General features: G+C 44.0%; 1 protein-coding gene across 1 annotated transcript in view; it reads left to right on the forward strand.

Annotated features, from left to right (window-relative positions):
* Nucleotides 1–445: 445 nt before the first annotated feature.
* The window catches only part of RASSF3 (Ras association domain family member 3), a 54,653-nt gene continuing 38,427 nt past the window's right edge, over nucleotides 446–16,671 (forward strand). Inside the window, exon 1 of the mRNA XM_080390791.1 lies at nucleotides 446–908. Coding sequence (XP_080246917.1) covers nucleotides 780–908 — 129 coding nt within the window. The 5' untranslated portion in view covers nucleotides 446–779. The remainder of the gene's footprint in view (nucleotides 909–16,671) is intronic.

Consider the following 16,671-nt stretch of genomic DNA (forward strand, 5'->3'; position numbering starts at 1 on the left):
CTCTGCTGAGCCTTCGCAAGCCTCACTCCGCGCCGCATCCCGGGGCAATGAATTCCACTGACTGAACAGCGGTGGGCCCGAGTGGCGCGAGGCGAGGCCAGGGCCGTGCTGCTCAGCACCACTGGCTCTGCTGCCGCTTGCAAAGCTTAAACCCAGAGGTTACCAGAGGAGCACTACCGGAGAGGCTCGCCGTCATTCTGCCGTCGGTTCGTTTTTAAGAACGTTGCTCTTACAGGCGCGCAGCAGAGCCAAGCCGCGTAGCTGCCAAGGGAGGGCTTGGCACGGCTAAGCGAGGCGCCCCGCGCCCGCCTCGCCGCGGGTAACTGGGGAGGGGGCGCCCAGCTCCCGGCACAAGCCCGTGAGGATCCGCAGATCTTCCGCCTCCCCCCTGCGCGGCGGTCGGGCCCCGCAGCCGGCTGCGGGCTCGCCGTGCCGGCGGGACCCCCCTGCCCGTGCCGGGCCGGTGCTGTGAGGCCCGGGGGGCGGGAAGCGGTCGGCCCCCGCCCCCTCACCTGCTGCCCGGGGCGGGCGTCCTGCGGGGCGGGCGGGGGCGCCGCTGTCTGGCCGGGCTCGGCGCGGCGCTGCCCGCGGAAACTTGTGCGGCAGGAAGGGAGCGGAGGGCGGGAGCGGGGCCGCCGGAGCAGCGGCTCCTCCTCCTCCTGCGCCCCGGACCCGGCGGCGCTGGGAGAGGAGCGGCAGCGGCGGGGCCCCATGCGGCGGCCGGGACGGCGCTCTCCGCCGCCCGGCCCCAGCAGCACCAGCAGCAGCCGCCGCCGCCGATGACCTGGACCAGCAGCATGAGCAGCGGCTACAGCAGCCTGGAGGAGGAGGAGTCCGAGGAGTTCTTCTTCACCGCCCGCACCTCCTTCTTCAGGAGGCCGCCGGGCAAGACCCGGGCCGCCCCTCAAGTAAGTGCCGTGCGCCGGGCTGAGGGGCGGCCTCGCCCCGCGGGGCAGCAGCCGCCGGGCCGGGCCGGGCCGCGTCCCCTGCCCTCCCTCCCTCCCTCTCTCCGGCCTCGGCCTCCACGTGTCCGCCGCCGCCCCCCCTCCCCCACGGGGAAGGACCCGCGGGAGCCGCCCGGGCCCCGCCACGGAGCGGGGAGGAGGCGGCGGGGAAGGGCTTCCCGCCCCGGGCTTCGAGCGGGGCTCCTGCGCGGGCCCGGCGTCCCTCCGGTGGGGCCCCCGCCAGCTCCGAGAGCCCGCCGCGGTGCCCGGCTCGGGAGCCGGCCTGAGGGAGCCAGGCTGCAAGCCTGGCCCCGCGGAGCCCGGCGGGCTGGGGGGCTGGGGATGTGATCAGAAATCACATGTTTCTGTGGTGAGTAACCGCGCTATCAGCTCTGCTATCGGCGCTGCTGGCAGCTCTGCGGCGGGGTACGGCAAGGTCTGCCTGTTCACTCCTCTCGGAGCTCATTTCAGGATGAATGACAGCCTCTTCAGCTGTTTTGTTGGCGGAGAAAGGCCCTCAGAAGTGTTTAAGTGTCTTGGTTTAAGCACGCAAGCCCAGGAAATCGGCTACAAGTGGGCTTTGAAGTGAAGAACTGATTAAATCCAAGGCAAAAACCCCAAACCAAACTCCTTTGCGGTCGGCATTGAAATTTCACCGGAGAACCTGCAGGGCTGTGGGCAGAGTGCAAAGTGTTGGTGTGCTGAGGAAGCCTTGCCGTAACAAACCCCGTTCCCCTCTCCAAGGGGCAAAACTGGCGGCAGGGCTGTGAAATGGAACAGCCCCTGTCCGATCTAGAGCAGTTGTTAAACCATATAGGGTAAACGTCATGTTTCTTTAGCTAAGCAGTATAGCCCCTCTTATTTTTCTCTTCCCAAAGCGCAGGATCTCTTTCCACAGGTGGTCTGTACCTTTGAGAACTCTGAGCTAGTGAGCCTGTTTGTTTATGCTAGCTCTTCTTTGCCTGCTCCCACCAGTGCCTGTGGCTTCTCTCTGTTCAGTGCCTGTTTGTACAAACTTCTGGTGTTTTTTCCCCACTGGACTTTGGTGTTGATATTACTGCTGCTATGGAGGCCTAGTTATAAACTTGCTTGTCAAAACCTGGATATCTCCGATGCCCTCAGATCGCCCCCCCCGTGGGGCTTGTCAAGAACCATCATTGTTCGTTGCCCACAGCTTTTCCTCTGGGCTATGTTGTGCTGCAGAAAGCCAACCATGATTTCTGTTTCTGTGAGGTTCTCCATCTGTTATGCCCTGTTTGTGATTTGCTTAAAACTTAAGCCCTCTAACTGCTCCTCAGGAAACTCCTGCTCCCGTTCAAGGAAGTGCATCGAGCCTTCTTGAGCTTTAGCTTCCTTTGCAAAGTTTGGCAGGGAGCCTGGGCGCACCCTCTCCCTACACCTGAGCTCATGCACCTTCTGCAAATAGGCTGGGACCAGCTTTTTATCTGGTCATGGGTGCTTATCGTTGCACCCCTCCTCAGGGGTCATCTTCCTCTCAGTCATCTGGAGTTTCAGCCTCCCAGTAACCTGAGGGACCCTCTGGAAGTTGGCGAGTCCAGCCAAGCATCCTTGAACTTTTTAACCTATTTGACCAGCGTTGGCTGCCACCTGGCCCTTACAGAGGAGGACCGTGGTGTGACCATACTGTATGAACAGATACCTAACGGCTGTCAAGCAGTGCATAGCTACTGTAGCATCAGATGTGAGAAGGCCCAGGTCTCGATTCAGATCCTGAAACCACATGTATCTGTATAACGTTGTTGTATGAGTTGTGTTATTAAATACTAGTTGTATAAGTAGTAAACTGTGCAAACATGTAAATCACTGTATGCGATGTTAATGCTTCCAAGGCAGGAAGGATGGAAAAAAAATTGATATTGTGCCCTAGTAATGTTTCCCAAAAGAATGCTGCAGTGAGGTGCTGCAGGGTACATGTTTAAGTATGTATTTAGTAGCCTGGAACAAATTCATGTGTATTGCTGACTCTGCGGCATCAGAAACACTCAGTTAATGTTTCTAGTCATAAAGTTATTACCAGTTGCTCTGAGCTGCTGAGTTACAGAGGAAAGAAAAAAAAATATCCCCAAACAATGCTGAATGTAGATTTCAACAGTCATGTGGCCAGTAAGAGTGAGTTTCCCCTTCCAGCAATAACAGTCATAATAAGCCTCTTTGTACGGATGAGGATGTTACTTTTGGTTTGTATTTGAGGTTTAGTCAAAAAATGCATACTATGTCCCCTTGAGCAAAGAGAAAAGAGGGGAGCTGTTAGTTATTGTTTCTGTGTCTTTCTCAACCATACGGATATTAAGTTTTGCAGTGTGGGTTTCTTTTCTTGTAGAAGACTTAAGTACTGGCAATTACTTTTATCCCTCCGTTTTAGTTCCCTCTACCCCCTTTCTCGCAGAAAGGGGGTTAGAATGTTTGGTTTGCAGCTATGCCTGCAGAAAAACTCTGTAGTAGCATTTGGACTTGTTTTGTATGGATTTCCAAAGAAAAGAAGGAAAAAAGGAAACTAAGTAGCTGGGTGATTTTTTTTTTTTCCATTTTATGGGGCAGTGATGGGCTTGCTTACGTACCTCAATTTCTGCAGCTAAGACAGGAGTAATGGGTTGATAAAATTCTGGTGTAAAAATCTTGTGATAGGCAAAGCCCAAAGGTACTAAGATGCCTAGTCTTTCCTGGAGTGGTTAAAGACTTTATCTCTATATAGACCACTTCTAAAAAAATGAAGCATAAAACCCATTACAGCATAGGACAGGCAGCATGGTGTTTTGGGGCTGAGCAGTGGCCCCAAAGTAAGTTCTTAGGCAAGACATAACTTTTAATCTGAGGGCAGCAGGCATAAAATGCAGGTTGCTTTATGCTGTAGTGTTGCTTGTGAGAGTTTAGCTTTAGTTAAGATTTTTCATCTTCTGTGGCTGTTGTAAAATTTAAGTATCAGAGGCTAGATTAAGCTCAGTGCGGCCCTGTTTCATGTTTGCAGTGACTCATTTAATACATGAAAAAGAGTAACTGTAAATATTTTTGTCCTGCCAGTGTGACTACTCATGTGAGGTAAAATTACCCATGTACACAGGCTTTTGCAAGATCAGACTCATGCTTCTGTATTATCAAGCATTTGGAAATTGTCCATTCCCTGTAGAGAAAATACCAACATTTAGATGTTTTGCAAACTTTTGAAAGCTAACCCTGTTCTCTTCCTCTTTCCTCCCACCCACATCCATCCTTTCAGGAAAAGTGAGAAAAGTCATGCCTGCTCCTGCAAGCCCTACCATGTGTTGGAGGGATATGCATCTTCCTGCATATGTTTTCTGTGCTTCCCTTACACACACCAGTCCCCCAATATTCTCCCACTTTGAACAGTGTCGATGTCAGTTCTTGCAATACTTCTTTCTCAGGTGGCTTGATGGACGATGGCATTTCAAGCGTTGTGGTTGGTGTCTGGGTTAGTTCCCTGTCTTGCTAAGCTCATGTCTTCCGTGAGGAGGGTCACTGTAAATGCCTGGGGACCGCCCTGTGCTTGGTTCTGCTTGCTCTGCATTTAGGTATCCCCTTCCACTGTAACTGTAAGGGTTAGAAATGGGAGAAGAGATGATGGGTGAGGTATCTCTCTCTGCCCTTATACAGGAGGGATCTGTGAGGGCGGACACCGCTGTGCTTTGGGAAACACTGCTTCAGAAGCTGGCAGTGCTGTGAAGATCAGGGATCCCAGTTGTTAGAAGAGGGCAAATCCTGCAGCTTGTATTCAGCATCTGAATAATGAATATTTTACATGCAAAATGTGAGAGGGCTCTGCTTGATGTCTAATGCAAATTAGCTTGGAGATAGGAAGTTTGACACTTGGATGCTGCTCTTTTCTTTAAAGATGAAAGCAGCCATGTGTTTATGCTCTGTTTTTCACCATTTCACGTAGGGCTCTGTGCAAGCACTTGCAAGAAAAATGCAATTGCTTCCATGGAGAGTTTCCAGAAATGCATGCTTTCCTCCTGCACCTGAGAACATGCTTGTTGCTTCGCTGTTAACACTGGTCCTTGCATCTGAAGTCTAATTTCTCCCTCTTTCTTCCTCTTACTTGTCTCAGTCTTCTCGGCTTCCAGACCCACTTGCTGTCTTAGTTCCTTCCCCTGCACCCGCACCCAGTGCCCCCTGCCATGACATTGTTTTTGTGGATGTCTTTTCTGCACGTCAGTGGAATTTGCAGGTGTGGTAATGGGGCTGGGAAAGGAAGTTCATAAAAATAAGCTGGAAATGGAAAGCGGATATAAAAATGCAGTGGAGGTATGAAGGAGAGAGGCAAAAGGCAGAGGGTGAAAGTCTCATCCCTAACTAGTCCTGGCAAGATAACCAGTCATCTTGCATTTCACTGTCGGAAGAGGAGGTTTGCATGGAAAGATGCAGCAATTATTTTTTTTCATGGATGAGCTGGTGCAAGCTTGAGAAAGATGAACTTCCGGGTGCAGAAGCCCTTTAGTAGGTCTGTTCCACGTGAATTTGCACAGTGAGTTGAGGCACTTCATTGAGAGAGAGACCAAAAAAGCATTTTATTTAGGAAGAAAATGTTTTCTAGGGGTAAAATGCAATTTGTAGCTGTGCAAGTCTAGTTAGTATGGCTTTGTGTTACCAGTGTCCGTTATTAATAAATTTCACGTTCTTTGGCCATTGCAACTCTTCCTGGGTTTCCTTTCAGTAACATTCCCTAGGGAAAACAGCTTTCCTGACTACCAGAACAAATGAGGTTTCTAATTATAGGCCCGCTTTGGAGCCAAAAAGTTTAGGTTTGTGTTTGATATGTAGTCATGAAACTTATTTTAAAAAAAAAAACAACTAAAAATATCCAGTAATGTCATTTTATGGTTTTGTTTTTTTTTTCCAAAATCCACTGGCAGTCAGTGAATATTATGGGATAAACATTGTCGCAACTAAAATACTTGAAAGTTAAGAGTTGAAGGAATAAGCGGGGTAGAGATTGTGTCTATTTTAAGCCCACACCACTGTCGGAGTAAACTAGTGGTCCTAGCTGTTTTTGCCTTACTGTTCTCTGAGAGCACTTGATGCAGGGTGTGTGTGTCAGTGGCTTGGATGAGTGTGGTGGCCATTTTTGGGTGAAGTCAGAGTCCCCTTCTGGTATCTGAAAGTCTCTGGAGGTAAGATGAGATTTATACTCTGTGCAGAGGACACTGATAGCTGTGTCTTGGAGAATTTGAATTTTGGAGACTTAACTATCACAAAAGTTTAAGAAATAAGTTTAGGAGAGATGTATTAACATACTTTCCCAAGAAGAGTTCAAGCCACTAAAATATCTAATGAATGCTGTTACATTCAGCAATTTATTTTAAGTGCCATAGATGCAGCAAGAGTGGCAGGTAGTATTCAGACTAGGTGATTCTTTCGACTTTTTTCTTTAATCTATTGTATTAATACTATATATATATAATACTATAGGTGTGTCTCAGGCAGTTTTTTCTGTTAGCATAAACTTTTGGAGCACCAGCAATGTGATACGGGCTTTGTTCTTGACATCTGTTTGAATACCACCAGATAAACACTGGATTTTTTAAATTTTCCTTTTATTTGGAGAAAAAAAGGCTTTGATTGACCTATATAGCTACTGTACTCCCAACACTCAGGCTTCTCACTGGTAAGATCAGGAGTACCTAGTATGTGTGGCTGTTTTGTGATTTAAGTGATGTAATTGAGTTGGGATAATCCTGTAGCTTAATCTAAGCTCAAAGGCAGAAGAGCAGAACTGCTGGAGCTTTGAACTTTCACTGAAGTCAGAAAGTATTGGGCACCTGTAGCCTCATGATCCAAAATGTTTAGACTTAGGCTTCTTTAGACATATAGAGTCATAGAATCATTTAGTTTGGAAAAGACCTTTAAGATCGTAGAGTCCAACGGTTCACCCAACACTGCCAAGTACATTGCTAAACCATGTTCCTTAGCACCACATTTGCATGTCTCTTCAATACCTCCAGGGATGGTGACTCAGCTCTTCTCCAAACATATGCAGAATAATGTTGAACTAGTTCTTTTAAAAGTAAGGAGTTTTGTTTTAACTGAAGTGTGGTGAATTTGGGGAAGTTTTTTTGGGGGAAGGAATTTGCAGAGCAACTGAGCTCAGGATCATCTGAATACACTGAAGACATTTAAAAAATCTCATAAACAGTTACTTGAGAAAGGAGAGAATTTGGTACCCTGTTTTCATGATCTCTTATTTCAGCTGTAGACCTGTGTGTAAGAATAATATCAGAATAACCGTTTTGAAGAGGTTCTTGCTGGTTAGCATTTAGCTGCTGCAAGAGCAAAATTATGAAGAAAAACTAAGTAAAAACTGATACTGCAGTTTGTTTGCTGCTTGTGTAAAAAGCCAGTGGCACCAGTGTTGGATTAACAGTTGCAAATAAACCAATTAACGGAGGATTTTAGATGGAGTGGTGGATCTGTAACGCAGCATTTGCCTATGACGGTGTACTTGTGAGCTAAGCCAAACAATGTAAGCATCAGGAAGAGAGAAGTGGGAGTGACAGGTCTCTGTCATTCAACTCTCCTAATGGACAGGCAGCTGAAGCCCTGGGGCCTTCTGCAAGCAGTATGCAGGGCCAGGTACTGCACTTTCTTCACAGGTAAAAATAGTAGGGATTTTATGTATGTATGCATATATGCACTCACGTTAAAAAAAAATTAGAAAGTATCACACACACACAGATTTGTACCTCTTGAGACCAATGTTCAGGAAAGGCTTTAAAACCAGGACATCCCGCAGGCTTTAGTGGCATACCGCAGTGGGACTGAAACTGTGCTGTCATCCCCTCCAGTTTTGGTGCAGTGCTTACCTGACTATAGTATTGCCAAGCTTTTGTATGTGTTTAGGTGCCTGTAACAAAGCCCAAATGTTTCTGTAGACAGATATAAATTGGCTTGGGGAGAGTAATTGTGGCTTTCCTTCTGTTTTTTTGGTGCACACGGTCTTTTGCAAAATACTGCAGACAGTTTTGAGGAGAGTGCTTCCTATGCAGATATGTATTTGGCTATGCTAAGTAGCCACATGTGATTTATGTAGCAATTAAGATCACTTTCTAGTTACTCATCTGTGTGTACTGGAGACATTTGTGTTGCCGTATATGGAGGAATCTATGCTGTGCTGAAAATAATAGTAAAAGCAGCAGTGGTTCATCTGCCTCAGAGGAAGCATCAAGTGTTAATGTTGGGTATGTAGGAGTACTTGGTGTGCTGGTTGTCAGCTTCTCCATCTCACCCTTTCCCCACTAAGTAATTGTGGGAAAACACTGTTTGCAAGTGCATTTCTTTTAGAAATTACATACAATAATACAGTAGGGGCAAGTTACAAAGGCAGTTGTCTGTAATCTTTTATAGTTATCCCTGTTGTCCATAATTAGGACTGCTTGTCTTGTGTTCTGTCTCCTAATTGATCCGAGGTGTGATCAAGTGCATGGATGCGCAGTCTCACCATGCTGTACTCCTCATAGTGCACAGTCCTTGTATCTTGTGTTTGCAGCACCCAATCAATATGATCTCTCTAAAGTCTGATTAGTAATAATAAAAACTGAAGGTCAAGTTCTGCTTTGGAGATGATAGTTTGCTAAATAATTAATCTTATTTCCACTGAAGCAGGGATCCCATGATTTGGCTTTTCGCCCCCGAAGAAAAGTTTGGGATAGATCAAATTTGTTAATACTGCAAGAGTGCCTTAATGCCTTTCTTGATGGCTAATAACATCTATCATAGCGAAATTCCTCTCAGTGACTTCTTATACATAGTTGTGCCTAGGATCACACTAGCCTGTAAACTTGGAAGAGTTTAGTTCAGATGTTTCATTTAGAGCACTAATTTTCTCTTGCTGGGTTGCTCTCTTCTGAAGAATTCTGCTCCTCAGGAACAAAACCTGGTCATCTTGCTGTTTGGTCCACCAACGGCTTGATCTAGTGTGTTCACTTATAGATACATAAGCTAAGATTGTGGAAGTCTTCTTGTTCAGAACTACTCGTTTCATTGCAAAATATCTTCATGGTTCATGAGAGAAGTGTCTGGCTGTATAAACTCTTGCAACTGCACTAGGGATTTCAGCATGACCAATAGTGCTTATGTGTACAGAAACTGGCATATTCTTTGGCACTGCTTAAAAGATTAAGAATATGGTGGTTGCATGTTGCATAATGGGAGAATTGACCTGCATTGTTTGTCATAATGTCTGAAATGAGTAAGTTTAAGGTTCAATGCTATTGTGAGATCAGCGTAAGAAACGGTGCAATTTTTTTTAATGATAGATGTATTTTGAACTGCTATATTATGATTTTTGCATTATGATGTTATTGAAGTATGCAAAGATTATGTAGCGTAGGCATAGACAAGCATCTTGTATTACTCTTTCTGAAGTAAAGGCAAAAAAAATATTGGGTTTTTTGCATCTCTGGTTAGCTTGCTAGTAGTAGAAAAGTTGGTATGTGGGAAGTGACTTAGGCTATGCCTAAAGTGAACAGCAGGTACGTGCTGTAGCCAGCCAGCTGCAGGAGCTGATCCCCACCCCAGCTGTCCAGGCTGGTGTCTTAAAGACTGATCAGCAGATTTTTTTGTTACTATGCACGTATGTTTAACTTTGAAAAGTGGTGGAAAGAGAGAGGGTTTCTGCGGAAGGGTTTCTGGATCAGTCAGGTAAAACTGTTTAACCTAAGTACTGAAGACCAAGGAACAGAAATATGAGCAGGACAGAAGTTCATTTTAATCCTGTCAAACATGCAGGCTCCCCATTTCCAGCACCAGGGTACGTGTGATCCAAAAATTAGACCCATGTGATGGCTTTTGTTTCATGATAAAGTACGGCAGTAAATGCCTTAGTAAGTAGTGGTCCTGAAAACTTCTGAAATCCTTAACTCTCCATGAAGTGTGGACCTGGCAGCTGAAGGCTGGAAATAGGTATTGCTTTCATATTTGATAGTTAAGGAATGGAGGAGGAGAAGGAAGGAATCTTTGCGTAGAAGGCTTGCTCCACCTGTTGTAGGAACACTTATCTGTTGCTTAGAGAAAATAAGAGCAAATTATCATGGTTGCATGTGAGGCATGTTAAAAGTCTCATTTGAGATGGGGAGCTGATTTGTGACTTGGCTGTCTTTCAGGTGCTTTGACTGAAAGAAGAAAAAGTATTATATCTGTCCTGCTGATAAGGGTAGGCTGAAAAGTGGCCTGTGCATATTTCCATGCCAGGGAGTGATGTCTTGTGTTCTGTACAAAAATTGACAGTTTAATCAAAAGTTTGTATTTGGAGCAGTTACTACATTGGGTGCCCATATACAAACACTGGCAGTGGAAGAACACCAAACACGGGCAGGGGAACATCACTTGTGCAAGCAACCCGACACGAGCAGTAACTAGACTCCCATGTAATCTGCACAAGAGAAGTCTGCTTTATTAAGGAGAACTTGATCTTTCATTAAATAAATCTTCCTCTGGTTATGATGCTCTCAGCTTTCGTGGGGCCTAGCTTAGCACAGCATTACTTTTCTTATGCAGTGTTTACATATGCTGTGGCCTTGTAACTCTAAAATACTGTTTTCTGTACTTAGAAGTGTTTCTAAATCTTTGAGCTAATTTTGTTGTAAAATCTAATATTAAGGACAGTTTGCAGTTTTTGCATGAGTTAACAGGTCAGGTAAAAATAAACGAGGTCCTGGGAGTATTTAACTTGATATTCAGGGGCCTTTTAGTTGTTGAATTAAAGGAACACATTTTTGCGCCTTCAAAGAATATGCAATGTGGGGTGGTGACAGGACTCATAATCAACTCTTTCTGTAACAAAAATCATTTAGCTGCTCTTACAGAGCCCAGTGAGTGGATCTCAGGATCTAAGTGGATGGATTCAGAGTAGCTAAATAAGATATTCTCGTGGAGTGGGACCATTGTGGAGTTCAAAGACTGGGCTATCTTCTTCTGTTTGCTAATATAATTTAGTTATTTCACTGGGTAAGTGACTCTTGAAATATCATTGAATCGGTTTAGTTACCTTTTAATTCATTGAAGTGGTAAGAGACTACTGCATGTACATATGGCTGTCTGAGACATCAGTCAGATAAACTTCTGAACTGGATCATCACATTATTTTCAACTACATTTTTCTATTCTCATTGAATTAATTTATATAAAGAGTTGCCTTTCTTAAGTTTGTTTCTTTTGGCTCCATGACTGACAGTATTTAAAGAATTATTCTTTAACAGAATGATTTTATTTTTTCCTCCTTCCTCCGTTTTTATTCAAGGTCCTGGCCAAGTGAGAACTTGTTTTATTCTTTGAGTACCAATCACTTTCCCTTCTCCTTTTAGTCCGAGGCTGACTTGAACTGCTGTGGTTTACAACAGAACTGCTGACAAATCTAAATACCTTCTCTCAACATTCTCTGTATCAGCTGCAAAGTATCGCTTTGGGCTCCAATTTGGCCTTCATGGGAACAAGTTTGTTTTCATAGAATCTGAAAAACAGTGTTAGTGTTCAGCTGACCATGTGATCCACTTCTCTGAACTTCTGTTGGTCCCTTGCTTGCCCAGGAGAGGTATCTTTACTGCTTTTTAAAAAATACAACATTAGCAAAATAAAATTCAGCTTACTGAAATCCACCATGTTTTAACTGACATGTACTAAAGAAAGTATCTTCTACAAGATTTTTTAATTCTGTGCAATAAGTTGCAACTTTATTCTTGAGAAAATGACTGGTAACTGTTATCAAAGATTAGAAGAAGTGAGAGAATGCCCTTAATGCTAGCTCAAGCCTGTGTGCAAGGAGGCTTCATGAAGTGGATTTGGCTGTGGGATTTCTGGCTTTTTGTCACCCTGGTTGGAATTCATGACCTTCTGTAAAATGAAGCAGACAGCTCATGTGCTTAGTACGGTGAGATTTTTATATTCTGGATTAGGCTGGATGCCAGTTAGTCAGCACACAGTATAGACAGTTCCTCTATCTTAGACCTGATCACACCATACATAAACGCTACCCTAAATAAATGCCAAGTATGTAAGCAGGGAGGAGAACCAGAGATGCTTCTTAAATCAGTGGATGTCAAGTCAAAGTGGATCCATTGCTAGTGGAGCGTATTCCATCAGGATTTCCCCTTTGGTTTATTAAACCATAGGGCATTTGTGGTTGCCTTGATATTGTAATAGCAGGTTTGTTACAAAATACGGGAGAAATAATTTCTGGTACACACCTTTCTCGAGTTCTGAAGAAGAATGGAACTGTCTGTAAAACAATAACCCTATAGAAGTGTGCAGCTGTCAGAAAAATCAAGTTGGCTAGAAACATGACAGGTGGTGTAATGCAAATCAGTTTGACTTCTCATTGATCACCGAATTGTGGTGAGGTTCCTGGGAGATTAATCCTGCATTTTGTCACAAAGAAGAAGCTTTATGCACACCTGTGCTTGAGATGGATTTGTGAAATGTGTTTTCAGCTGGTGAAGTTACTGGCAGCATACTCTTGTTTTGGCTTGCTTCTGTTGAGTGTCCTTCTTTTTCTAGTTGCCATTACCGTGTCCCTCAGTGGCAGCAGTGGGCGCGGAAGCTTTTGGGAGGAGTGTTGCACCTGCTAAGCTGAATCTTAGGAAATAATTTTCTTTTTAATATGCTGCCCTGGAAAGGGTTGCCCTACCTGCAGGGACTTTGGGGACTCTTCTAGTGAAGGCCTTTGCTATGATGGTCATAGGATGACATTTGGCATTTTGGATAGCCAAACTGTTGTTTCACTGCTTCTCCTATGACTGAGAGGTGATACCATGTGCCTTAATACGAATGTCAAAGGATTTAAATAAGTTACAGATTATTCTAATAGAACAGAAGTTACAAAATACCTTTAATGTCTTTCTAAATATTTTCCACTTACAGCATGCATTTGCCCAGTCATGGGCAAAAATGATTATTGGAGTTATATCTCAGGTTATTTTGTTTTATGTATAGAGTTGATGAGTTTGTCTAAGTTGGCAGCTGCTTTTGATTCAGTTGCATGTTCACATGATGTGAGGCTTGTCTCAAGATGGGGGAACATGATTGTTTATACTATGCTAAAAGGTTCATATTATGTGAAGTGAAACATCAAAGTAGTTTCTAATGCTCTGAACTTTAAAACTCACAGTTGATTTAATTAAAAAATAATTAAAAGGCACATCTTTCCCCACCCCTAAATACAGACCCCAAATATTCTTCAAAGCATATTTGATTTTAACAATTTGGTGATTTCTTCCCTGAGGCATTTTTAAGTTACCACTGGAATATGAAGATGTAGCTTTGAGTTGTGATGATAATAGGCCATTAGTGCCGTAGATGTTCACCTCATAAGACAATAAAATGACATGTTCTGTGAAAATAGCCTGGTATTGAGAAAAAAAAAAAAAAAAAGAAAAAAAGAGGGAAAAGGAGTTATAAACCTAGTAATTTTTCCTGTAACAGCCAAAGTTGATGGCAGACTTCTTTTTTAGTTATCTATAGCTCAAAACAGCCCCTGATGCAGCTTGGTGAAGCACGTGGTAAGGATGCTAGTGTGCCACCCTTGTTTGTTTTTTTTTGTCTTCTTCCCTCCCCTGTATTAAAATAAGTTTAGTTCTAGCCAGACCTTTATGGCCAGTGCTGAAAAAAATTTGTAATATATAATACAGCTTTTACTGCACTATCTGAAAATGTTATGTGGAGAATTCAGGGTGGGAGCTCCATGCTGTATGTCTGAATTTAATCTCTTATGCAAGTAGTAACCTATACGTTTTCATCTTCAGAGACAGGGGGAAAAAAAAAGACAGCTTTAAGAAGGCATTTCAAATTTGGTAGCGATTGTGTCAGAAACAAAAGGCAGCAGAGGAGTATTTATTATTATAAGGATTATAGAAGCAGCAATGTTAGTACTAGCATTGAAATTTCATTGTCTTGTAGGTATGAGCATTACAGTGTGCTAAGCGTAATTAGAAACGTGGTACCATTCCCTGTATGTGGGAAGGAACTGCCTGTTTTTAGATACTTTCAGGGATCCTTTCATATTCTTCCCTGTCCCCTCATTATATGGTGCCAAATGAATCTCAATACTGCCCTCCCGGAAAATCCAAACTTTGACCAGACTGTTCCCAGCAAAGGCAAGCAAAAAATTTTGAAGTATGGCAGGGATGCCGTACTGCAACTCTAAGCTGGAATTGGGTCTCATTCTTTTTCAGATGTGTACCAGGACACACTTCCCTGGGCAGTGCTTGCTCTGTTCCCTCTTTGTTCTGGCAGTCTCTGTGCAGTTTCTTGACTGCTCACAAAGAAGTCTTCTGACTCTGGTGTAAGTTGTTAGCCACATTAGTTACTGGCTCGCTGATCTGCACAGGCTATCTGTAAATAGGTAGGTAGTATGTTCTTTTGGGTCTGTAACTTCACCGTACTCCACTTCTGTTGAAGTGTATGTATACAGAACATTTTGGTGAAAATGTAGTAAACTAAATAGTAAACATAAGTTGCTTCACGGGATGTAACATGCCAATACACAAGCCCGGTGCAACTTACAGTACTCTTTTTGTTTGTACGTTTTGTAGCGGGTGCTGAGCACAGCCAGGTTTCCAGTCTCCTAGATTTACCCTATGAACCAAGGGGAACAAATGGTATCTCAAGAGGTAGAAGACAAAGGGATTATTACAGGGTAGTTAATTCTGCTTCCATTGGTCATGCCCTGTAACATCTCAGCCACACACCTACAAGGTGGATGCTGCAGGTCAAAGGCTGGTTTAGAGTGTCTGCCATCACTTGAGCGGAGGGTGTGGTTCCACTGCAGCTTCAACTCAAACTAATTAACTTAGTTTTTTGCCAGATGCCTTCCTTGAACCAGATCTTTGTGTGGTTGCAAGAGGAGCAGTTCTGGTGCTAGAGTGGATGGAGGAATGTGCAGGTGGGGAGGCTGACAGGGAGGGTGGGACTTCAAGAAGCCCTATCTGGGCCTGCCTTACATTTTGGAGCTGTGCTTTGGGAGGAAGTGCCTCAGCAGATGGTGCAGTGGAGACGTGCCTTAGGGTGCTTGGACAGATTTCTTAACTGGATAGAGATGCTACAGGTAAGCAGAAGGTGGAAAAGTCTGGGCTTTTTGGTATTGTGTAGTTTTGGTTTATCTTTTCTTTTCTTTTTTTTTTTTTTTAAAATGAATAAATCTTTTGAAAAGAGGTAAGCAACAAGAAAGCAGTAGGACTTGCTGAATGGAAAAAATCGTAGAATTATAGAATAGTTTGGGTTGGAAGGGACCTAAAAGATCATCTAGTTCACCCCCCCTGCCATGGGCAGGGACACCTTCCACTAGACCAGGTTGCTCAAAGCCCCATCCAGCCTGGCCTTGAACACTTCCAGGGATGGGGCATCCACAGCTTCTCTGGGCAGCCTGTTCTAGTGTCTCATTACCCTCATTGTAATAAATTTCTTTTTTGTGTATGATCTAAATCTACCCTCTTCCAGTTTAAAGCTATTCCCCCTTGTCCTATCACTACATGCCCTTGTAAAAGCTCCCTCTCCAGCTTTCCTGTAGGCAAAGAAGGCTGCTGTAAGGTCTCCCTGGAACCTCTTCTTCTCCAGGCTGAACAACCCCAGCACTCTTAGCCTGTCTTCATAGGAGAGATGATCCAAAATGGTTTGTGCTTTAGATCGGATGGCAGCAGATACACTACTGAAGCAGTGCAGCAAATAAGATCGCAATGTAAACCCTGGAATTACTTGCAGATTCCTGATTTTAAAAATATATGCATTTCTAGGTCTTCCTATTTTCCGTGGCTTTAGGATCTTCCCTTAATTGTTCCCTATAACAGGTTTAACAGGCCAGTTCATCCATTTAGAGAATAAAGTTGAGGGCACTATTGTAAACATACTGAAATGTATTTTAAATGTTATGCCACACCAAAAGGTAACTGCGCTCTTTCCTGTGCCTTGACTAACTTCAGTCCCAAGCAGTTATAAGAATTTTCTGCTGCAAGTGCCAGCCTGTTAATGGAAATTGAGTTTTAGTCCTTTGCTTGCTTTTTAAAACTGCAGGTAAGTTCCCTTGCCTGCCGGTTTTGAGAGAAGGTTAGAAAGGACTTATTAATCTGTCTGAGAAACGTATTATTGCTATCTATTTTCATGCCACTTCATAAAAAGTTTCACAGGTGAAACTATCTGCCTGTGATAGTTATTGCAGTAATCAACCTTGCGCCATGGTTTTACTTCATTATCTTGGGCTTTATTGGTTATGGCATGACAGTTACTGCTGTTTTCACAAGTGTAAGTATAGGTGGCTTGTTTGACACCACGGCTGCTTGGGAGGAAGAAAGTATCTTTTGCTGCATGAAAACCACGGAGAAAAGCAGGTGAAAAAGAAGCTACAGCAGAAGAGGCAGCTCCTCTTGGCAGGATGTCTTGCTCTGTTGGACCACTGGACAGAGAAGGCTGGGCTGTGCACTCCTCCTGCCTTTCTCTAATCATGAAATGGGAACATTTGAGCATCTTGATTCCTGACTGTTTAATAATTTATTTTGCTTATTTCAAAGAGGGAGAGCATCGCCTGATAAGCTTCTGGACAAACTGGAAAGCAATGTCATCACTTCCCCCCCTTTATATTTTTCATTCTTTTTTTTTCTTTCTTCTCGTCGCAAGACTGACTATGAAAAATTAGGACAGGACTCAGATGGATAAGGCACTAGTACAGTCAGGATCATAGTAAATAGCAGAGCTGTGTATGCTATTAAAGTAA

Source organism: Falco punctatus, assembly GCF_963210335.1.
Source record: "Falco punctatus genome assembly, chromosome: 6".
Classification (NCBI taxonomy): domain Eukaryota; kingdom Metazoa; phylum Chordata; class Aves; order Falconiformes; family Falconidae; genus Falco; species Falco punctatus.